This window comes from Nestor notabilis, unplaced genomic scaffold, assembly GCF_000696875.1.
Source record: "Nestor notabilis isolate BGI_N333 unplaced genomic scaffold, ASM69687v1 scaffold13076, whole genome shotgun sequence".
Taxonomy (NCBI): Eukaryota; Metazoa; Chordata; class Aves; order Psittaciformes; family Psittacidae; genus Nestor; species Nestor notabilis.
In genome coordinates, this window is record NW_009932448.1 from 34,291 (window position 1) to 60,021 (window position 25,731).

Genomic DNA, 25,731 nt, shown 5'->3' on the forward strand with positions numbered 1-25,731 from the left:
ATGGCTCAAATCTTCATTTAACTGAAGCGAAGTTTTGATCACTCCAGTGCTGTCTGCCCATGGTTGAAACGAATAAAAACAAGAAGGAGAAACATCTTTATGCTGGACTGGTGTAAATAAAATATTGATCCTGTCCTGTTTTTCTGGATATTTATCCTCCTCAGTACCAACCTTGGAGAACAACATGAAGTGAATATTTAGGTTCCTTTGTCCTCTGTTTTACTGTTTTTGGAATAACGATCTGAGAAAAACATTAAGAAGGGACCTGTCCAGTCTTATATGCTTAATTTTCAATATGAATTGCTACATTAAAATATGCAGATGAATCTGGAGCCAAGTTAGTGATACCTCCTACACAGCTGCCTGAATTTATTAATTAGTAGATGTCTAGGACACATTATATCAAAATTCTAAATGTTGCTACCAGCAATACCAACCTGTTCATTCTTTTATAACAAATAATATCTCTGAAAGCTGAAGACTTGTCAGAATTAAAACAAACTCTTGAGAAAAGGACAGTTTAGTCCATTTGAGGCCACTTCTCTTCTAGTACTGATAAATAAGCGATTATCAAGCTGACATAGCCAAATATTCTGTAACTACCTGCATATTCACCCCTAGAAATAGGGAATGCAGAGGGAATCTTCTTTTTCTCCTGCTCACTTGGAGGCGGCTCATAGCTGTCATCAGGATTCTCTTCACTAGGGACTACATACATCTCAGAGTCAGAGTGGTCATCTGGATTCTCATAATCACTGTCCTAGAAAGACAGAACTTCCCATTTCTCATCTCATAACATACTTACAGCTTCATAGCAGTGTATGACGCAGATATTCTTGCAGAAATACAATTAATTGAAAGGACATGTCACACTCCCTCTCTAAAACAGTCAATCCTGCCTGTCTCCCCTTCGGCTTCTCCCAGAATGTTCCTCCTCCTATGTCCTTGCTATCTCCAAGGACTCCTTTCACACCAAGAACTCAGCCTTCAAATTACGGACCAACAGCTCTTTACCCTTTGCAGGACAGTTTCTTCCTAGTTCCAGCTGTGACTCTTGATGTGTCCTGTCACTTCTTCTCCCTTTCCTATTAAAAGGATACCCAAGATCTAACTTCCAAAGGAAACTAGTCACTTCAGGCTGATGGTTGTACTATTACATTATGCAGCTTATGACCATGACTTGCTTCCTTCTAATATTCTCTAAAATCTTATCAGAAGTTTTTAGTTTCTACAAAAAAGTGGCTTTTCCCTCCTCACCCTTCCCACCTTCTCTCCCCAAAATAGAAGATTAGTTTCTGAAATCATTATTTAGTTTGAGAAGTCCCTCAAACCGATGCCATGGGCTTACTTATCCCAAAAACTTAGCATCCTTAGCTACCACTAGCTTCACGGTATACTTCTAAGTTGCATGTAAAAAAAATGGAGGTAGCTAAAACCAATGGCTTGTGAATAAAGCCAATGTGACAAATAACATACCAGTAGTATTAAGTTCAACCACAAGCAGATGATTTAAAAATAAACTTTTATTATTATTGCTTGGGCTAACCTGTTGCTACAGTAACCTCCTACTATTCCAAAATACGTACTTACAAAATCATCTGACCATTGTTCCTCTTCATTGTCTGCATGTTCTAAACCAAAGCATCAGAGTTATTTAAGGAGATAGAATATTGAACATATGTTTGTTATTCTTTCAATTGATACTTATCACATTCAGTTAAAAAAGAATGGTCAAAATTTCTTAAACAGTTCAGAGCAACACACCTGGTTCCCATTGAATAGTAAATTAAATGCCTGCTTGCTTGTTTTTGATAAATTGTTTCAAAGCTGTTAGGAAAGCATTAGAAAACGGCAAATTGCACATGGTCTGAACAGCAGAGCATGCACTTTATACAGAGCATCCTGCTAACACATCTCATTTTTAAACAGGAATAATATTTTCTACATAACCCAACTATTGCTGATCTCTGGGCCTTCCACTTTCTTGTTTCTTAGTTAAAGCTCCAAGATAGCACACTAATTACAAGTATTTACATTAAACATGGAACTAACTTCCAAACTCTGTTCTCTTTGCTTCAGTTTTTGTATCATTGTTTCCTTAATGAGATAGCTGTTAACTTGTAAAAATGGGCATGAACTAGCTTGTCGGCAATGCTGTATGATAAGCAAATATAGTTCCACCTCTAAGATAACAATAATAATAATAATGATAATAAAACAATGCAGTTAAGTTTACATTAATACAGCCTTACCTGCAGCATAATCCCTTTGTGGTAGACTTGGTGGAGGTTTTTTTTTTAGCCTGTAAACAATAATTATTACATTTATGATATAACAAGTAACATTCAGTATAAGGCAGTGTTAGTCAAACACATAAAAAAAGCTCATAACAAGATACCTACAGCTGAAGAAATACAGATTACCGTCACAGATGCTTAGCAAATAGCTGCAGGAGAAAGCTTTGAACAGCTAGAAACAGATTAGAACTTAGAATCTAACCTGAGATTTTTATTTTTGTTTTCCTTAGAACATGTATTGAATGAACAGCTTCCTTGACCACTTGCCTTCCTCTGAATTTCCAGTGCAGAAACAGGTAACAGAGGGCAGAGATAAATGCACATCTATCTGAAGATGAAAATCTGTTCAGGCTCACAGAGGCTTTGCTAAAACTATGGCATAAGTGATGCAGCACTCTCCCATTGTATTTTTATAACTGTCATTTTGCATGCACTTTATTTTCTGATTCATGTTTAAATGTAAACCTGGTCTCTCAGGGCCCTTTTTTTTTGGTAAATGCTGTTAAAATGGCATTTGTAATACCAAGTGAATTGAAAGATAATTTGTATAAATACTGAAAGGATCTTTGTGGCTTTGGTAAATATATATATATATTTAGCAAACAGCAGTATACATATATGTATGTCCACTCCTGTTCATACATATATATGTGTCTACATATTTATACTCCTGCTTGTACATAGCAGCTGTCCAGAAGACACAGAAGTCAGCTGATATATTATTCATTTCATTACTCTGTGTAAAAAAAAGGAATTTGTGTTTGAACTCAAAATTTAAGGTGCATGTATGATATGAGAGGCCTTTGCTTTTTGTAGCCATATAAAACCTTAGCACAATTTACATTAAAATAATTCTTCAGAGTGACTTTTGAGCATTGTCTGGCAGCTTCCCTGTAGCACTGATGAGATGTCACCGTGGACCTGAACCTTTGTCCACTGAATTGATGACTTCACTCATTCTTCCACCAGGTTCTAACAAATTCATTTGCAAAAATAAGCGAATTATTTACAAAAAAATTGTCCAGAAAGAATTTAAAATGTTTTCTTGTGATCTCTAAGAAAGAAACACTCAGTATTTAGGTCCTGAGATGCTGCTTAAGTGTCATTGTTCAGGTACCAACGTATCTCAGGGTGGTGGCATGCTGGCACTAGCACATCAATTGACAAATTTTTCCCATCTGTTTTGAGAAATACTTTGGCTACTTTTGAGTTGAATTAATAAAATTCTGTTGTTCAGATAGCTGCATACATACAAATTGCACATGCATGAATCAATGAATAAATGGTATAGGCATTGCTAAACCTCAACACCCCCTTCTCCTCAACCAATCTAGGCACATAATTTTTGAAGTGCTTACCTGCTTTGTTCATTACTAACAACACTAACAAATAGATAACTGCCTCCTCCAAGTCTTAAACTTCCTGCAGCATAACATAATTTAGTGTACGAAGAGTAAATTAAAAAGCATTCTCAACAACCCTGCAGTTGTCTTATGTCCAGGTTAGCACAGGCATGTTAGAAAGAGAAATCCAGGGCCACTGCCAGGGCAGACCTCAGGTCTTGGGGAGGCTAGACCAAAATGTATTCATGTACTTTGCAGCATGTCTAGCATGAGTTGTTCAGAGACAGTGAATAGGAAAACTAAGGAAATAGTAAGAGGCTACCTGGGTCACAGTGTAATGTGGCTTAAGCCACACTATGTACTTCCAAGCTGCTAAGCAGAAGACATCAACACTTTGTCCCAGGCCCTGTAAATCCTGGCAATGGCCCCGAAAGAAAATGTAAATATGTTATAACGAAAGCATGTGAAGCACAGAACAGAGGTCTGTGTCTAGGAAGCCTATCATGCCATTGTGCAGCTCTGAAATAGCATACCGATCCCAAGTATCTTTCCCAGTTTTGCAAATTAAGGCCACTTGTTCATTTTGGAACCTGAATATCAATAGAAAAGAAATAATATTTCTGTCACAGAGCTGAAATAATTCACAGCCATATCTGTATTTGCTAGAATCTCTTCAAATATGTTACTGATTCTAAAATTCAAGTCCACTTTAAAAAAAATATTTCTCACTGTACTGGTATGACTTACTGAGTGCCCAAACTGGAATCTAGACTCTTTTGAAGTGAACTGGAGCTTCACTCTGCAAGAGCCAGAACTTTACTGAATGTGCAAACCACAATGCAAGCTCAAAAGACATAACCCCTATGCCAAGGAGTGGTTACCTAGCTATTTCAGATTCTGACATACACATAGATGCTTGCAGAGTTACAGTTGTCTCCATCCTGTTCCCCTTGAAGTTAATGAGAAAGGACTGCGAGAATCAAATGCTATCCAAATGAGCATACGTATTTAAGTGGAAGACAGACTGGTTTCCTAACATACCTTTTAATGGAGTTATATAGAATTATAGCAAATGTAATTCGCGAGTGAAATATTCTAGTTCTACTCCACTCTGGACTTAAGTTACAGGTGGTGAACTATTTCTATGATAGAACACAATCAAATATTTCAAGTTTCCAGCTACTTTAATGGGACCAGTATTTTTCTAAAATTTTATACAAAATAAGTAATTTTCAGGAGATTTTGAAATATCCCTGAGAAATTTCAGTTTTAAAGGATTCAATAAAATCCAGGCACATTTTTAAGAGTATGTGTACAGGCTTTAAAAGTAACATAACACGTCTTACTATGTACAGAGCAGAATGCACTGTAAAGAAATTCATAATAAATTTTAGGAAAACCAACTATTTCAATTTAAAATACAATATATTCCAAGATTCCCGTTCTATAGGATGGTAAGGTTGATCCAACAAAACATTTAGGCTACTAAAATACTAACTTATCTACTAACATATCTTTACTGAGTTGAGTATTTATAGTATGTATTAGTCCTAAGGTCACTAGATCATTACACTTGTGATTAAAAGATAAATTAATTGAACTTTGCTAATAAACTTTTTCAGAGTTTCAAACAGGTGCAATCCAGATGACGGATAAAACTCTTCCTGAGCTGTATTCTCATGACCTAGTGGAATAGTTTGTTACAGTTTTGGAAGTATCTGGCAGTTGTACAAAATAAAATTAATCTGAAGCTTTTAAATAATCTGTCATTACTACTCTTTCACAGATTTTCTTTACACTGTGCTGTGGCAGTGAAATGGCATATAGCTGTGATTTATTTATCTTCACTTTGATAAAATATTGTTACAGTAATAAAAATCCTGGCACTTGAAATATTCTATTCAGCTGCACATTGAAATTCATGTTTTCTCAAAATACAGTTAAAATTAGGTATTATACTTTTCCCTGGCTTCTTTTTCTAAGTGTGGTACATCTTGATTTTAGTACTTTTCTCTCATTGTTTGGTCCATAAAATACCACTTTTCCCTTTGCCAAGGGTTTGATCATGGATGTCTTCTAGTTGCCGCTATGCAGATTGAAGGGACATTTAGTCATGTAACTCAATTTCTCTGCCTTAAGTTATAAATGGTTTAGAAAAAAGGACCAGGCAACTCTGAAGTAAAAACTTACCCAACTAAAAAGCTGGATAAAGCACGAGATGGAGATGTTCTTCTTTCCATTTTTCAGGTTAGGTGGCAAATGTGATTTCAAGAAATGGACATATTTGGATTGTGTTCAGTTAGATGAATACCTAAAAGTGCATGATTTCTGATGGCTTTCAAGGAAGTTTTGATAGGATGCAATATTGCAATGAGGTGAGTAACCTGAACTTCTAGTTTCTTACTCAACACAGCAGGCTAGCATGTGCCAAAACTTTAGGGTAAAATCCTGACTTCGCTGTATACGCAGTATGACTTTTAGCACTGACTTCAGTGCAGCTAGGATTCCACTGAATCAAGCCTAGAGGCTTAAAGTTTATGATTAACGTGAGTGCTGTGCCTGTATTTGCAGTGCATTTCAAGCATAGGCAACTGTCCTGCAGCATGAAACTTCTGATTTCTCTCTTACTTCCCTGCTCTGTATTATCAATGTTGTGAATATGGAAAAATGCTCCCAGCTCTCATTGTTTATACAACTTTGGCTATACCTATTGCTTCTACACCTGTGCAGATGTCCTCTTTGACATCATGATCTGCACAGCAGCTGGGACTCCAGTACTGTAAACAGTTTTGCATGTGATTAAGAGCAAGCAGCTGAATGCTTTCCTGCAGTGGGTAATATTTTTAGTGTCAGAAAATTTTGAGTCAGGATGGGGAGTAAACAGCAGGGACTTTTAAGCAATGAAGAAACAATCTGCAGTTTTCTCTTCTGTTACCACCACTGTTCAGGCTGCTTTCCTTAGACTTGTAAGACACACATGGGTAGTAGACATATCCCTCCCCACCTGCACGTGAATTAAATTGGAGAGCAAGACACTTGATCCAAGAACTTAGTTTTCTGCAAGCAAGAGCCAATCCAGATTTAAGAAATACTGGTGACACGTCAGATGTATTTAATGAGTACTTGATCATTCTTTCAATTTCAGTAGTAGAGGCTTACAGTATACATCTGTGTGACAACTTTAGGCTTGGGATAAGCAAGTAAACTATTCGACTTCTCTAAAATTATTTCTACTTACACTTGAACTTGAGTTAAACCAATGTTTTTCCATCATACAGATTAATTCCAAATCTGTGCTACATAAAGCCAATTTTTTATACCATTTTTCCTACTTCACTCATGTTTACATGCTTGACATTTAACAAGAGTCCTATAATTGAAATGGAGGAGTGATCAACTGGAAAACGGCATTTTTTAGAAAAAGCACCTAAAAATCAACAAAAAGCCTCTGAAAAGCACATTCAGGGGAACACAGCCAGTTCTAAATCTGCAAAGCTTGGCATCTCTTGTACATATCCTTATCAGTGTTGTCAATTCATGTTTTTATTGTAAGTCCTACTATGTGCTGGGTTCAAGATCCGAGTTCTGAAGTCAGGTGTAAATGTGAGAATTTTTTCTTCAATTTTTTAAAAAGTAAGTTTCTGATCTTCACAACTGCAGAAGAGATTAATATGACTGAGATGAACCACAGAAGTATCAGAAAGATTATTATAAGTATTTTTTTTTACATCTCAATTTGTACTCTTATATCTGGGGGAGCTGAAATGTGAGCTTTGTGCTGCAGTCATATGAGAGTTTTTATGAGCCTGCTCTTTTTAATCTTTAGAGAATCAAAGAACTGCAGTGTTACAGCAGCAATCTTGTAGCTGACATTTAATGACAGCACCTCTGACCTTCCCAGCTTCAGCTACATTTATTTCTTGTTATTTCTCCTTGTCTTTCCTTCCCCTCTCACTCTCAGGAAAGAACACATGGTCACAGCAATACCGATTAATACCAGAATTCAAGTCCAGGCAATTATGTGAGACAATTTGTTGCCTTAAATTATAAACCTGAGATGCTTCTATTGTTTCTGCCACCTGCTTTCCTCTTCGAGGCATTTGAACTGGACCCACTGCAGTATTATTAACATTAACTACACTTAAACTACTACTGTGAAGTAGGAAGCCACCTTTTATTAAAAAGCAACAACAAAAAAATCCAACCCCCCCTCCCCTCCAAAAACCCACCAAAAGTCTTGACAGCCCAGAAGCTCTTCCCTGTGAGCAGGTCCCAGGTGAAACTATGAGATTTTTCAAATGGATCTCTGAACACAGTGGTCTATTTACATACACACTGTGTACAATACCACACTGAGATTTAATTTATAAGATACAAGTAGTTGAAAGAGGGTCATTTTAAAAGAAATTTTGCTTGTGTGGAAATAACAAGTACATATCCCACGTGACTATGATTCAATGCAAACTGCAGCGGCGCTAGAGTGAAAGAGAATGAGTAAAGGAAAAAAGTGACCTCAACAATATATCAGGTGTTACCATCAGAGCCTGCTCAAGGTCTGTGGACAGAAACACAGCTGTGATAAAGAGGCCACAAAGTAGGGCTTGCATGCCCAGGTTATTACTCCCAAACGGAGAATGGGAGAATCAGGTGATTGCTGCTGCTCCTAGAAGTGTGTCCCCCTCCTCTGTCAAGGAGAGGGGCTGCCTCACCAACACCAGCCCTGGCAGGGCTGGCAGCAGGGGCAACAGCTGAGCCAGCATGGCTTTCCAGAGCTCCTGCATAGCCAAGCCAGGCAGGGCCCTACTGCTTCTCCCACCACCCTACTGGTCACTTTGTGTATACCTAGAATTAGCTCTTAAAAGAACACATTTTCTTTGCCTTGAACTGAGCCCATCATGGACACTCTTTAAGAAAAATTTTAAACAGTATTTGTATATGCCTTTTATGTACTAGAGCTCTATTTCTGGAATTTAATATGGTGAGCCTAGAAACACTGCAGATACTATGTACTAATTAAAAAGTACTCAGTACTTTTGTCATCAATGACCCACATAAAGACAGACATCTGAATGACAAAATAGCATCCAACTGGAAGTTCAATGCAAATGAGATATTACATTAAGAAAAAGTGTGCTAAATAGCTAATTGGTTTAAATAGATGTTTGACTGGAAACAGTGAATAGTGTATTCATTTGACAAGGATGCAGAATTACAGGAATTTCTTTCCATGTATAAATACACAAGAATATTTTATGATACTCATGCACACGACATCAATATGCATGCTGTTCAGCACTTCTTACTGGAATAACGATATTAGGTAATGCTGGGTTTTTTTATGGGACTGAAACACAGGAGGACTTAGCATTTTTATGGGAATTCTAACTATGATGTCTGACCAGTTTGTTCAAGGTGGAGCTCAAATGAGCTTAGTTGCAGCAGGTAGCCTCAACAGTGGCCTGAGGAGAAAGGCACACATGCAAACAACAAGTGATGATCATTCTCAAAGAATAAAAATGCATTTTACCCAAATGATGTTTTTCAGTGCTACTAACACAGCCTCCCATTTGAGGCCAGTTCTGCACCTGCTTCGTGAAACTCTTAATGATGACAATTCTGCATGCTGCAGTCTGGACCGAAGCTGTTCACATACACTGAACTACATTCCTCTAGAATAACACGGTCCCATCACTAAAGTACTATACACTATACTAGCAATCTGAACTTCCCCTAGCAAACTAGGACTGGCATTTCAAAACTTACTTTTTGAACTTGTTTATTATCCCACTTTCATTTTTCTTCATGTCATGCACCATCTTTTGAAGCTTCCTGTAAGACAGTAAAGAAAGCAAGCATTCGAATTACCATGTGGTTGAAAAAACATTTATATAAATTAAGATAAATGTGCTTAATATAGGTTCAGTGAGTAGTTTAGTTGCTATATTCTTTGTGTATGAAGTTTTCCTCCCTTTTTAACAGAGCTCTTTGGCATGATTTTGTTATCCTTCTTAATACAATTAAGTGCAGTTTAAACAATTGAGTACGTGCATCAAGAAAGAACATTATTGCCTAAATTAATAGTTTAGAATATTTCAATGTTAACAGTTTGTTCAGAACTGACCTTACAACACTTCACAGCTATAATGGGAATGTCCTCTGATTTCTCACTGTACAGGAGTCATTTTATCAGTAGACAGTTTACCTCATTCCCATAGTGTTTGCAGTTATAATAGGAGGGGGGAACTGGTACATTCCCAGGCCCAGGCCATCTGAGAAGCCATTAAAGTATCTGTGACTCTAAGCTGCAAAAACTCACTATCTCAGGACTCCAGCTACATGGACTGATATCTGGAATCACAGACTGTTTTTATTCATCACCTGCACTGTCTTCATTAAATTTTTACTTGCAATCAAGGCAGTTTAAGTTGAATCTCATTTTTCACTCAGCAAGTATAATTTAGAATCCTACCTCCCTTCTCATTTAAAACCCCATACCACTAAAATCAAATGAATGTCAGGAACACAGATATAACTTCCTGCAAAAGACTGATTTTACATTGAAACATACTGGAAGTCTGGTCATACTAGAAACTGCCATAGAACACATACTTTTTTTCAGGTTTGGTTTTTTTTCCCCCCCACACAGTATATGTTCTGCCTGTTCACCCAAACTAATAATCTTTTATTAGACCTGAGCTGAAGATTTTATCACAACCAATAAATGAAAGCAATTATTTTCTTCAAAAAGGGTTTTAAAAAAATTTTTGCTTTCCATTCTTCATAACAAGTTGTCTATGTCATTCCACATTTTAGTCTTGATTACCTCATCTCCGATGCACAATCAGGCTATCAAAAGACTTGGAAGCCTGGCTTACAAAGAGAAGTACAAGCATCAAAATATTCTTTCCCTTTTTTAAAGCTTTTTTTAAACTTGAAACCTTATTATTCAGAAGTTTGAGTAATGCATAGAGCTGCGCTAAAAAAAACCTATCTTGCAGCTTCATCATGAGCAATTACAGTTAAGTCTTAAAAATTAAAGTAACTTTTTCAAAGGAAATTGGAGTTAGATAAAAATTAGCTAAACGAAATTGGGAAATAACTGAACTAATGTGATTATCTGTCTGCAGTCCGTGGTTTAGGCTGAGCAGACATATAGCCTACAAAGGCATCAGGTAGCAGTTGAGTATTAGGCTTACGCTTGAAAGGAACCTTCCTACCTCTGCTACTGATTTTAGAGCAATTGACATTTACTTAAAAAGAACAATTAAATAACTGAGCACTTGAAAGTTTTTGGAGTTCTGAAATAAATAATAAAGCTTAATTTTAGTCTTAATACAATTTATTAACAGAACAATCTGTTCATTATGTTGGCTGGAATTGAAAGATTCTGCATTTTCAGCAGCCCTGTAATACAACATGGAATATCCTGCTCTGACAGGCTTTGTCATCAGCCTGATATTTAAAGACTATTCCTAGAACCTAAATCTCTACCTAATTTTACTTAAAAAACCCAATTCAACCTATTCTTTTTAGGTTCTCAACTCAGAAAAAAAAAAATCAAATAATGATAACAAGTGGCAATTCACAAGCACATCTTTAGTTTGAAACTCCTAATTTACAGCAAAAGGATACAGTGTTAACTGCTAATATATGAAAAAAAGAATAATCGCTTAAAGGTGTCAGAAACAGGTACATAGCAAAATGTTTTGAGATTTCCTGCAACAATGCACTACATCTGTAACAATAGCTTGGATTATTATCTACACTAAACAGATTAAATCCGCAAATCTGGGGTGAAGATCTCAGAACTTCCGCTTCTGGGGTTTGGTTGGTTGGTTGTTTCCCCCCCCCCCCCCCCAAATAGATTCAACTTCTGGTTATGCTTGAAAGATCACAAACAGCCACCTTCTGCAGTTTGCTCTGTCTCTCTTGTACCCGAGCTGGCACATGGCAGTGTCTATAAATAAAAAGTGATGAGGAATGACAAGAATAAGAGGAGGTTTAAAAGGTTTAGTTCTAGTTTGTGAAGAATGCAAGTGTTTGCAAGTGTTTGTGTTCTTTTCAGAAAAGCTTGCCAGCCTTTAATTAGAAATGCATGGAAGCATCAGTTATTTTTCCTCCTGTGTTTATTGTTTGTTGGAGATAGGACCCAAAGTGTTTGATTTTTCACATGACCGATTTTATTTTATATTGTCACAAAATTTATAACAAAAAATTTATAACGAGTACCCAGAACAGTTTTCATTTCATCATATTTAGGTGAACTGATTAGACTACCATGAGTGTTCCATGTGCACTGAATAAAGCTCTAGTTTAAAAGAGCATTTTAATACATATTTCCATAAAAAACGAACAAACAAACATTTAAATGAGAGGTAATTCCATGTGCTGGTGGACTGAAATCAAAACATTCCCGTTTTTACATAAGCAGATTTCCTCAAAGTCTCTGCCTTGTATTTCTCATTCTTTTTCTGGAGCCATTTCATTTTCTAATTTCAAGTTGCGATAAATTAGGGAGTATCTAACATGTATTTGTGTGAATTTTTTCAATTTTTAAAGTTATGTATCTCTTGTAGGAGTTGCTAGAATACTTAGTGTGTTGCCTCTGGACAACTTAACTTGTATCATGCCTGACAGAGTAAGCAGATAACCAGGTCACTTTATAGTTGTAAGTGTAGGAAGACATCAAGAATGGATGATCTCCAGTTCAAGTGGAATCTCCTTTGACCCATGAAGTTGAACAAGCTGCAAAACCAGTCTGTCCAGGTAGCCAGAGACCAGGATTTTTTGAGGTGTCAGCTGGTACAATAGGCTACAACTGACAAGTTTTACAAACAGCTGTCTGACTTGTGATTTCAGACAGTAGAAAAGAGGAGAGGTAGACAGCAAAGCCTATAGCAAAAGGATTCTCCAAATCTTAAGTCTCAAACCCAAGCCCAAAGGCCGTTCCAGAGTGATGAGGAAAGTGAAGCACAGGAGGGAATTTACATACTTAGCATTTTGCCTGGATCTGCATATCTGATTAGCTCTCAAATACTTCTCTTTACTTAAGACAATGTTCCAAGGAAAGAGGTTCATTGTGGAAGGAATTTATCAAAGCGGCAGCCCTGAGAGTATCTAGGAAATGGAGGCTACCATGGTCCAACGTAGACAGCACTTGCTTCAGATACATTACCACAACCTTTTTGCTTCACAACACATCTGAGTCACAACTTCATTTACTAACTAATGTTTATTCCCTACTTGTTCTCTTGGGATGAACAGATACTAAAAACATTCAAGGACCTCAACTGGCTAATGCTGTAAATGAAAATAATAAGTAATGCTAGTTTTACCTTGCATTATATGTAATTAAAGATAATTAAGAGGTCAAACAAGAGTTGTTTCTTAACCACAAGTGCCAACTTCATTCAGCTTGGTTGAGAGCTTTTTCTGTAAAATCACACCTGCAGATAAAGGTGGTCTGTGCCACTGTTAATCTTTGAAAGCACGTTTCAGCAATAGATAACTATTTAGAGATCCAGTTTAACTGTGACATGTATAGACTGGATGGACCATTTGATCAAGAACTCACTGCACACAGAATAGATCTTCAAACTTCTGCAGATGTGAAATTCAGAAGTCTTGGCTCTACGGGCTTCTAAAAAGTTTTAGGTTTCTAACAAACACATTAGAAACTCTGCATGTTAGAGGGAATCACAAAAAGGGACTCTCCAATGAATCCTAAAAAGAAGCGCATTTTAGCCCTGTGATGCTATTTTTCATATATTACCAACTCTGACCTCCAGCAATTCAGGGCCATCAGCTGTACTGACAAAGGGATCACTAGCTGTGATACATATGCAAACGAAGCTGGAAAAGTTTACCACTGCAAATACAATATACCCCAAAAGAATGATTTGCTGTGTCACAAAATATCTAGCTGTGCTCAAGGACTGGCAAAGCTGCCCTGAGATAAAACAAAATGAAACAAAACCACCCTCTCTTTGATCTGGCCACAGCTCAGCATATGAGGAATGTATGTCAAGTGAAGGGCGACGGGTGGGCCTGGCCTGTGACACATCTCCACTTTCAAATATTAGCTGGAAGCTTTTGGCTCTTTTGCATAGATGCTACCCCACAAAAGCTTTCCAAAGTCAAAATAATTATTAAAAAAAAATATAAATAACATGAAGAATAAAGTGTGTAGTAAGCTTTCAACTTCGATCTGAGATGAAGTACAGAATCCCCAGAATTAAGAAAGAGAAGCCTGTCTTAATTTCAGACCATTTAGGCAATTTTTTTGGGAAATTGTATTTATCAGTATTATAAACCTGTGAAGACATTTACAAATATATATTATGTACATATGTGTATTATAGTTCACAGCAGCCAGCATGAATGGCTCCTCAGTGGCCATGGCCTTCCCCAGTTCTTGGTAACAGAGAGGGATCCCTTGTGTACACAAACCCCCTGGTTCACCTACTTGTGCACACTGAATCCAGTACTTTGGACCTTCAGGACACAAACTGGTTGTCAGTATTTTAGCTGTACAACTGCCTTTGTCATGTAGCGAGTGACAGCCCACAGCAAGTAATAACCCTCTGCTCTAAGTATATATTACATGGTCTCTAGGGTGGGAATACTGGGCACAGTTGTTTGAGTGCATCTGGCTGTGAGCACAGCTGTGTGCACTTGCAGCTGGGAGTGGTCCTGATAATGTTTTTGGAAACAGGGCTGACTGCAGCGTCAGTAGGGAGTGGTGGCAAAACAAAAACCAGTTTCAAATGAATCACAGGAAGTTTTGGGTATTACAAATATACTTATTTCTGTTTATCTGGAGGATTAGAATTACACCTCCTTAAGTTTCTGGTGCTTACAGGTCTGTCTGAATTATCTGGTTTGCCTCTTGAAAAATCCCCATCTGCACTTACAGACCTGTTGCTTTGGTTAAAAAGGGGCAGAATTCTGAATAGGATATATTCAGACAGGTCTGCAAAGGGAGCTTTGTAATCAATATTGACACATTCAGTATTAAGTGACCTGCATATATTCCTTCTCCTGCTATATTCCTTCTCCTCATCCTAACATCAGTTAGGTCTCTAACTGATGAAAGTGAATTAGTTTCATAATAGTAATAATAATTAAAAAAATCATCACACTGTAAATCAGTCAGTTTGCACTCCAGTTTTAGTTCTTATACCTTTTTGGGTATATCTGTTTCTCACTGACCGGGCACCCTGTAGTTCCATGTCTAGAAAGTCCTGTTTTCTGAAGATCATTACTACCTGCATTCAATTAAAGTAAGACTGTAGGTAGGTGTACCCCTCATTTTTCTGTTGAGAAAGGCAGCATAACAAGTCATGTAAAAACAAGAAGTAGTTATTTCTTGTTTTTCAGGCAAATTCTAATGCTTAGCAACAGAAACCTAGAGTGGGATTTAGTTAAGAGCAAATTTAGACTTAAAATGAAAACAATCCCCCAAGACCCCACCTGCTTCAGCTACAAAGTTTTACAGAAAATAACCACAAAAAAAAAAAAGGAAAAAGAAAAGAAAAGAAAAAAAACCCCAGTAAAGCAAGGAAGTGTACAGTGAAATTTGAAGAATAAAAGCTAAGTTACTAGAAGATAAAAAACAAAATTAAGGAGCAGAAAATTAAAAATTAGTACAGCTATCTCTGTTATTTAAAAACAACCCACATTAAACCATGAAATTAAAGAAGGAACAGTATGCCAGGCCTCTTCCTTTATTGCTTCTCACAGCACAATTATTCTACCACCTGGTCATTATTTTGTGTTTCTATCAGCCCTCAGTTTTATGTACAGGCGTGCAGGTGACCAAATTAAGAAAGAGGTTGTTTCTGGACAAAGGGGAAGACTCCTACTTGCTGGGGGTGGGCAGATGGACATGGACAGACCTGCTCACCTAGAAGGGGATTTGACATTTTGAAAAGCTTGAAGCTCTTTGAACTATCTTTTCAAACCAAATTAACACACAGGAATAGACTACTTTCCTTACAATAGGCTTCCATTAACACAGTGCTTCTGACACAGTGTCTGTGGAAGAAAACTGATCTCAGTGAACTGGGTGAGTGTGTTCATAAGATGTATTTTCATCTTACTTGCCAGTTTTGTTTTATACAATTAATTGGGTTGCTTCAGATGCACAACTCCATTCTACCTCCCTTCTAATTGTTCATTAGAAATTCCTCTTGTTAGGCCTCCTTCAGGTGCTTCAGATCTCCACATGCATGCACGCACCCTGATATCATATGCTACCTGGAACAGCAAAAGTGGAATTCCTTTGCAAGGAAATGCAGGCTGGCACCAGCTGGCTGGGTTGGAGCTGGTGTTTTCAATGGCTATTACATGCATATAATGCATAAGGACATAGCTGGATTATTGAGGTGTAATCGGATAAACTGCTTCCTCTGTTGCTGCTTGTCTAAGACAGAGGTTACTGCCCCCATCCAGTCTGGGGGCTTTTCACAGCTCACCCCCTGCAATGTCTTTCGACTGGAAAGGAGGAAGTTTGGAGCTGGAGGTGGCAACCTGTAACACCATATCATCAGTTCAAGGCACTAAGCCTTTGATCTTTATCTGTAAGGCTATCTCAGAGCTGTGAATAAAAGTTGAAAGAGGTTTGCTTTTGAGGAGAAGTCAATTACAGACACCTATCTGAGAGGAAGAAGGAGCAATAAATTGTCTTCTGCAGTGTTCATGAGATGCACAAGAGGAAATGACTATGAATAGTTTAGTTTTGTTTGAGGAACATCCTATTCTGCTCACTTTTCAATCATCCACTGTTTTGTCAAAAGTCAAACCCCATAATTAGAGGTGTGTGTTTACATGCTACATGCAGAAGTGCAGAGAGGCTAAATATTGGTTATACTTTTCATCTTCATATGCCCTCTATGAAATCTTCTCAAAGAAGTCAATCTCTCTTGTACTAGTAAGTACTAACATAGACTGAGTAAATGAAAATAAGTAGCATGTAATGGCATAATACACCTTTGACATAAATCAGTCCTAAGATGAAATTAAATAAGCGTAATTACTTTGAGGTGACTATGAATTCTATGCACCGAAACAAAAAACCTATGCAGATTTATTGGCGAGAGACAACAAAAAAGCCATGCTCCCCTCTCCCACCCTCCACCCCCCAAAAGCTACACTCACAAGACTTACTCCATTTTTCTGAAACATTTGCAAGCAGCAGAAGGAAGCTAAATGCTCTAGGTTACTCTAAAATGCAGTTCCCATTAAAACTAAATGAGCGCTGTATCTCCCCAAAGGACTAGTACTCTACAGCCTGGTAGATGGAGTTTAAGAGCATAAAGAGGTTTTTATATTTCACCAAAAAGAGGAAGCACGAAGACAGGATTTGGTATGGGCCCAAAAAATTACCACCTTTCAGTGGTAACATTAATTTCAGTCACAATTCTACAAGCATTTTTGAAAGGTGAGATAACATTTCTGTCATTTCTGAAGGCATGTAGATTTAAAGACTACTACAGGCACATGGAGGACATGAAAATGAATTAAAACATAAGAAAACTGAGTGAATTGAACACAGAAAAATAAAGGCTAAATTCTTATTTGGTGTTCCAACAGAGTGAGTTCCTCTGCTTTTCATCCTCTTTTACCTCTTCCACAAATTTCAAATCTGCCATTTTAGTTTTGATCACCTACTGAAAATCATCTAAAAAGTCTATGTCTAACTACACAAAGGGCTTGACCAAGATTTAGCCCGATATTTAAGCATGTTTCCAACTACCTTCAAGTTAGGCAAATACTTAAATTTGTGTTCAGGTCTTGCTGACGTGGGCACATAAGCACTGACACAAGATGAATGAATTTACTTCGTGATCTGAGAGTAGTCTTCATTGGTGCCTTTGTGTCATTTAAGATTGCTACTAAAATACATTTCTAATGTGATTTTAATCCAGTAAGTTCATAAAATGCAGAAGGATAAGAAAAATTGTATGCTTTTTCAATGGGCTGGAAAACTTCATGGGTTCAGTAGTTTGAGGGCAAGGTGGTATGTGCACTAGAGAAAAGAGACTTTTAAACAGCCTCTTAACTCTTCTCCCTAAACCAAAAGGGCATTTATATGTATAATGGTCTGCATTTGCTCTACCAAATAGTGTTCTGACAGCCACATAAAACAGGGCAGAGCTTCTTAATATTCCATTAAACTCTGAACCTACATTTAACTTTAGCCTACTCCTAGAGACAAAAATAACTGCAGATACCTTAATGCTGCCCAATATCCACAAGTCACTAAGATTAGTTCCCATATAGTAGCACTTATGTATATAGTTGGTCAATGAGAAACTGAACATGAGCAGGCAGTGTACATTCACATTTATGACCCAGTACTTCTTTCTCCGTTCTCTGATAAGATTTTTCCCTCTCTCCCAGGCAGTCCCCCTAGAGGAACGCCCGAGTTGGAGGGAGACAGGAACTTTCTCTTGTTCCTCTCTGAAGCATAACTTCTTTTTTTACTTTCTTTTTTTTTTTCCCTTACCCATTGGCAACTGAAGCGTAGCAACTAATTTCCTTTCTGTATTGTTGCTAGGTCATATAATGCTTATAGCAAAAATTGAAGTTGTCGTATTTTACGCCTTTAGCATTAAATCCTCTTTAGCTGAAGTGACTTTACCACCTGTCCAGAATCCAAATGACAGGAGTACAGGATAATGGATACATTTTTAACACAGCTGATGAAGACCAACAAACACTGCTGTAATTGGGCTGAAAGTGTTTTTGCTCAGGCTATAGAAGCATTGTATCCACCATAGGTGTGGGGTGGTGCTGGCAGAGATCTAGTAGAGGCTACTGATGAATCTGTTTTGTTTTCTGTTTTTTGGGGTTTTTAATTTTGTACTGAAGTCTATCAAATTTTGCCTGAACTTTGGAGAAGCCCCTAGGGTTATACAGTCACTTTAATGGAGCACACATGGGCTGCCAATGAAAGGGGAAATTGTGGTCTTTTCTGCCCTCGGTGCTTACCCAGCTATGATGAAACATGGAACTTCCAGCTGGGAAACTAACTTCTTTTTTCTTTTGCCAATTTAGATTGCAGCAGGATTGAATCTAGCTTCATCACACGATCATGGGAACCAGGATGATCCTGGGTGAGGGTGGAGATGGGTGGCAGGGCGAGCAGTGTATTGGGAAGATGGAAGAAAGGTACCTATTCTTTTGGCAGCAGCTGAGACTTATGCTAAGTTAAACTGACCACACAACTACAGCTCCAGCCACACTTAGCTGCCTGTGTGCTTCTTGCAGAGATGCCTATAGCATCTTTTAAGACATGAAGGAATCATTTAGCTACATAGTGTAGCTTCTTGTATTAATAGCCTACTTCACCTAGTTGCCCTTGCATTAAGCTTGAAAAATATATACTCATGTTTTTCATATTATTGCCTGAAGTATATTATTACTCTAAAGTATTTACTTTGTAGTATATAATTTACGTTGAGGTCATAAACCTGTAGCATTGCACATCTGCTCTGCTTACGTCCGGAAAATGAACTTGTCCAAAACATACATACTAAGAGATTAGGATAAAGATGGTAACAGAATTTCCAAGCTTCTTTTACCCCTCAAGTCATTTTCTACAGCTGTCACAACCCAAACTTATTTACACAGTATGTAAAGTCCTTTTACAGTCTACCAAAAATCTAAGATGGTTCTCTACAGCAAAATGAGCAAATACTGTCACTTTCGGCCACTGCTTTCCATCAGTTTTCCTATTCTTTTGATTGCTGAGCACATAAAACCAGTGATATTTGCTTTCTAAAAGAAATATTTGCTTATCTATCATCTTCTAACATGCTTTAGGGTACTAAGGCTATAGAAGATGTTATGTAAACTCAGTCCTTTAATGCAGCAATCATTTTTAAAACTATATAAAATATATAAGAAAAAAAAACCAAATCCAAACTATCAACAGATGCGTTCTTTCTTTTCCAGTGATCTGGGATCTATAAATCATCTGCAATAGGTGATTTAGCCATGTGAAGATGGCTAAAATTACTTTTAACGGATTCCTGCAGTCAAACGGATTCCACCTATGAAAGAAGTCATGTTGAGGCATTTCCATTAAATACATCAAATGGAATATATCACAGATTTCCCTCTCTGCAGTGTGCATACAGCAACGTGCTACCATGGAGAAGCACAGCTTAATCCTGAACTACACTGGTCCAACAAACTAAAAGGAAACATTCAAATTTTTTAAATGTCAAAATTCTCAGTTAACATAACATTGTGAATAGTAAGTAACTAAACTCTAAAAGTTGTCATTTTTTCAGTTTCTGTTCTGCAGATAATTGAAATCCTATTTTTTCCTCTGGGTTTGGTCACAATGCTGGAACTGCCTGCAGTGTTGAAACTTAAGATTTCACTCATCATTTAAAAAGAAAGCAAAAACAATGGAATTCTTAGGATATTTAAAAATGTTCCAGTTTTATCTTGTATGGCCTGTTAGGAACCTGAAGATGGTTAGTCAGGATTTTTGATCAGGTTAAATAGTTTTGCGAAACTAAATTCACCAAAAGCAGAACTAAAACTTGATTACATTACTCTTGATTAACTTTCTTAACTGTTGATTTACATGAGCTTTGCTTTCAGAGACTATCAGACAGTTCAGAGTGATATCAAATAAGCAGAGGAATTTTCCAAGGTGAAAAAAGAAGCCACTAAAAACAATACTTATTTTCAAGTAAAGAGGTATTTATAGTAATTTCTTCTAATGCGGGAACTCTTTTTCCTCCCTCTTGATAATGTGATTTTGCCTTCCAACACTGTTACAGCTGACATAAGCCATAACAGTGTGAAGGGCTTTTTTGCAACATTTTACAATTGTCATATTTGTCTTCCAAAAGATTGTTTTAGCTGGAAAATGCTCTTACTGTGGACAATTATTTTGGCAAAGCTACAATATCATTAGAAGACCTAATTTTATTTGGAAGAGTGTGCATGCAAGGGACTGGTGGCATAAGCTATGCCAGCGGCTGAAGTTTTGCCAGCAGGAGCAGAATGAAACTGTAGGTACTGCATAAGCATAGCTGATCTTTTGATCAGACTATACTCTTACACTACTGACATACAGAGATTAAACCAGGGATTTTCACCACAGTTTCAATATTAGACTGCAATATTTTGCCTACATTGCCATATTTTCATTTAAAAGATAGATCATAGTCACACTTAAACACACTTTTCTATAGACAGCATTGGCAATTTATCTTAAAAACCAAACCAAACCAAAACCAACCTAGTGGTTTTGTGTTGTGAGTTTTTTTTCTTCCCTCTTTTTTTTTTTTTTCCCCTTGGGCAGCTTGGACATTGGTTGAGGCAGGATGACATAGCTGGAAAGAAGGATGATAAGCAAGGAAAAAAAAAGAAAGAACCTTTAAAAGGATTGTTAAAATGAAATACCTGTGCAGAGAGAAAGGAAAAAAAAAAAACAAATATAGGATGGGGTGAAGGCTATGCTGAAGCAAGATTGGAGGGAAGAATAACAGGAGGATTTGGCTAGAGAAGTCCACTGGGGGTGAAAGAAGGGGGTTTTACAGCGGTATTTGGAGAAGTTTGTATTTCGTATCTCGTTCCATTCCAAAGTCCAGAGGTGAGAGAGATTAGTGAACTGTTTAAACTGACAGAAAGCTAGGGGAAATACAGATTATACAGCTTTATCATTTAATCAAAATCCCATGCTTTTCATGGCAACTGGACCTAACAATCCTACAGAAAGAACTACTGTTTTACTCACCAGCATGGCAAACATAGCTGGTGACCTCCTTTCCCTCCATGCCTGTGAAATTCAACTTTGAAGACCACATACCGTTGGCACTGATTTCATGAGAGCTTATATTCAGTCTACATTTTGTTGGGCTAAAATGTGGGTGCACCACAAAAGCTGCAGTTGCAACAAAGTGTTACTGCGCAGTGGAAAGTTGTCAGGAGAAACTGGAAGCTGATACAGAATGCTGCTGGAGGTAGCGGTGGGTGGTGTCCCAGAAGACCCTCACAGCTGTTATGTCCTGGAGGCCTGAGGTGGATGAGACTTTTGCTAGAAAGAAGAGAACAGAGCAGGCAGAAGAGCAGAAGTGAGGGGCCATGACTTGTGAAGAAGAGATAGCAACTAGAAGGGGTTGGTCTGGAAAAATCTTGTTTGTGGAACAGTTCTGATTCAGGTCTTTAGGCCACTGAGCAGTGTACAAGTAATTGGGCATTTGCATAGCCTTTCCTCTGAAATCTACATAACTAAAAAGGGTAAAAGATGCAAAAGTTGGATGTGGACTTTGGTGCCCAACTGTCTCACGGGGAGCATTCTCTAGCTTTGACACTCCAGTTTCTTTCCTGATTGAGTTTATTTTTGTTCTTTTGTCTTGAACAAGTCCCTTGATGTAACAAATGATGTTAAAATCTGACCTGAAAAAAGGTTCAGTTTCTATGTTTGCTTGCTACAATTAACTATTAATAGGGATTAGTAGAACTACTGTAATAATATATTTCTTACAGTGCAAAACTAACGTTCAGTTATTCCCCATGATAAAACATCCTATACATAGCAGATGTCAATTTACAGTTAAATATAAGTTGATTCCCAAATTAATTAATTTTCTGCTAACACACTTTCAAGAAGAAATGGTACCAGACAATCTGGTAAAGACACAGTAGTTATAGTCAAGCTCTCTATCAGCAGAAAATTAGTGAAGGCCATAAATATCTTCAAATTTGATGGACAACTAACAGGTATTCAGGCCTTAAAGAAACTCCTGTTGATTTTAATAGAATTCGGACTTAACCCTCCTATTTAGCAAGGGATGTTAAAACAAAATATTGCAAGTAAACTGACACACTTGTTCAACCTGAGCAAAAAAAGTCAGTTGTTTTTTCCCCACTTGCTTTTCATTTGGGATTTATGATTGGAAACAGTGATTTTAATGTTTTGGGTTATCTTTTGGCGGGGAGGGAGAGAGAAGGAAGAACCACGTCAAATTAACGAAGCCCTCTGAAACGAACACGAAACTGTCCTCTTGGGCAAGTCTGTTTGCAACCTGGAAGTTGTTGGCTGCATGATCTTGGGCAAGTGAAAACGTGTGGTAGACTTCTGCTTCATGCCATGGTTTGCCTGTCACAGCAGTGGTGATGGTAATGATGCCTTTGAAATGAGATGCTGTAATAGAGTCATATATAGTGGCTAGAAATTATTTAAAGACCAGGAACCATAGGCTCATAGTCCAAGAAGCTGAACTACAAATGTTTAATACTGATTCTTTTGAGTTGCTAACTTCCTGTTACCGCTGAAATCAGAGCGCATTAGAGCCTCACATGGCAGCATGGCTATTGCTCATGTATTCACTCCACACAAACCATTCAAAATATCAAATTACTTGCATGCACCACGAATCAATTTCTCATAATAAACAACCAACCTTTGTAATTAAATTTTTCCTGATTGTATGGAAGCAATTAGAACACACAATGTACTCTGAGGAAAACCTGTATAATACTGTGCATACCTTATAACAAACATTATATAAAAATAATACTAGAATTCCATGAAGTTCCAGCATTCCTGTCCAACTGATATTAAAGTTAATCGAGTGACTTAACTGCAGACAACATCCATATCACAATATGGTAGCTAAAGAGGCACATAAACACACTTAACAGTTCTTACTGTTGCAATAAACAAAAAAATGGAATATGTTAAGTTTTCAAATCTGACCTAAGACTTGCTAATGCAACAAAAAGCTAGATCTGGTAGACTCAAATATAACCATGGAGACTAGATGAGCTTAGCAAAACCACATAATATCTAGTTTTTCAGGTCTACACTTAAAAAAAAAATAAATCAAAAGCTCTGCTCTCGGACACTGACTCAACAGCAGCACTACTTTAATTTTTGCTGCTACAAAGCAGAAATTTTAAGAAAGCTGTCTTTAGAAAAAATGCGAATTATAATTACATCAATTGAAACTATGCTTGGTAGGAATATTTCTTGGCATTGCATCTTAGCATATGGAGGAAGACAGGTTTTTAATGCAGCCATTTTGTTTGTGTGACATGCAGGACAAACTCTGAACTATCTATGTGTCTTCCATGCAGACAGGAGGCTGTATTAGGAAATCAACTGCACTGTCAACAAGTCATGTAGCACAAGGGGGTATTCAGCTGCTTGAAAGAAGAAAAGGCTGCCACTATGTTACGCTGATTTCTTCCTATATTTACACATCTCTCCTAAATGTATGCCTTAAATATGTACTCACAGAAAGTTCTGCCTTAAGTTTTTGAAACCCTGATGCTGTAATAAGACTATGTAAACAAACACCCGGGTTTCCGTCTAAGGAAGTGTTTCAACATGCTCAAGTAGCAGCATACATGTGTTTCCTCCATGTGTAGTGAGAAGACTCTCACATTCAAGAAATGCATGCTCTTATGTTCCTTGCACAACTAGGGTGAATTGGCCCTGAGAAGGACAGAAAAAGTAGCTTTTAATACTTCAAGGTAAAAGAGGAAAGCAGAGCTACCTCCTCCTATTCCTTATTTTACCACAATATTAAAACTTCAGACAAGATGAAGAGTGTCAGCCAATGTAAAAATGCAGCAGGGGAGTGATGGCTGCCTTTCTGGTTTAGGGCTTTTGAATCAGTTCACAACTTTTGGACCATTATAACCCTCACACGTAGATCATCATCTGTGTATTTGCAAGTAATCCTGCTTTAATCATTTGCAAAGGCGCAGAACATGCAGCTACAACTTTATCACAGGAGAAAGTGGTTTACGTCTTTATGTACCAGTAACTGTCTAGGTAGCATACAGCTTTCCACCATGTTTTCCACTCAGCTTATCATCTTGAGAAAGATAGTTTGGACCAACCTTGAGCACTATTTTAGACATTTTGAGACTATTTCAGGTGGTAAATTGCAGACAGTGAGGAAATACACTGTGTTCTTCCCCTGTCCATTGAGCCTTCCACAGAGTTCTTTCCTGGGCTGCAGGATGCAGTCTGCTAGGGTTTTATTAGGTGTGCCTGGCTGAAGGATATGATATGAGGGTCATTGCAGCTCTTCTGGTATCCCCCCCCATCCCCTGCCAGTATTTCAACAGTATGGAAAGAGTAGATACCACAAAATGCCACTCCACCAGAATTAACAAGAGATTATTCTGATTTGCATGAAGGCTTCTGGGGAGAGGGAGAGAGACTTGATAATGGTTAATAAATTAGCATTGAGTAATTAATCATGAGGGGTTTTTAGGAAAAAAACTATTTTTTTTCAGTATTTCAAGTTCTTATTTTTCAGGGGAAGAAGAAGTTTGTATGCTACTTCAGTCTGAAACAAGACTTATTTTAACTATTCTGAAAAAGAATCATCACGATGAAAGTGCCTTGAGGTGCCAATTCCAGCAGCACACCAATCAAGTCACACTAAAAATACTTCTGTAATGGTCAGCTTCTGCTTTTTTCCTCTCAAACCCTGTATTTAACATTGTTCTCCTTCACGCAGGAACATTTCCCGTTTTCCAGTTCCCTCTATTCCACCAGTTCTTTCGAAGATTAGAAAATACTATGCAACTTAACTGCTAAATCCATCTTCACAGGCCACTCAGATTAAACCATCAAGCAATTAATTAATTTTTCTAATTTGCATGAGGCTCATACAGCTTAGTCAGCCAAAGACTATCTTCTTATAGCTTTGAAGACAGACACTTTAAAAATAGTCACCTTTTCCCTGCAGATGAAGCAGACAGTTTGCTTTGAAAGCCATGTCCGATTAATCGCTCCAGACCTGTATTTACCTTCCACGCTTCCCTGTTACCGCCCTGGCGACCAGAAGTAACTCTGTTTTACCTTAAGACTTCTACTAACTTCCTCGTGCCTCTCAGGCTCTGTACCCCCCCTACCCCTGGCGCACAACGCTGCTCCCCGTCACCACCCCTATCTCCCGTCCAGCTCCGAGCCCCCGCTCCCTACTCATGGAAGCAACGAAGGTGGACCCGACCCTACCTGAGCTTCTCCCCGGCCGGCACAGTCAGTTTGTTGAGCTTGTCCATGCTCCGCGCTGCGCCGGTACCCGCTCTCTCGTCCC

At 37.8% G+C, this 25,731-nt stretch overlaps 1 protein-coding gene across 1 annotated transcript in view; it reads right to left on the bottom strand.

The window, feature by feature from the left end:
• Positions 1-25,696, bottom strand: part of BLNK (B-cell linker) — a 45,143-nt gene extending 19,447 nt beyond the window's left edge. Inside the window, exons 1-6 of the mRNA XM_010016401.1 lie at positions 25,650-25,696; positions 9,404-9,469; positions 4,174-4,230; positions 2,253-2,302; positions 1,591-1,631; positions 604-760 (exon numbers count right to left, since the gene is read on the bottom strand). Coding sequence (XP_010014703.1) covers positions 604-760; positions 1,591-1,631; positions 2,253-2,302; positions 4,174-4,230; positions 9,404-9,469; positions 25,650-25,696 — 418 coding nt within the window. The remainder of the gene's footprint in view (positions 1-603; positions 761-1,590; positions 1,632-2,252; positions 2,303-4,173; positions 4,231-9,403; positions 9,470-25,649) is intronic.
• Between the last annotated feature and the right edge of the window lie 35 nt (positions 25,697-25,731).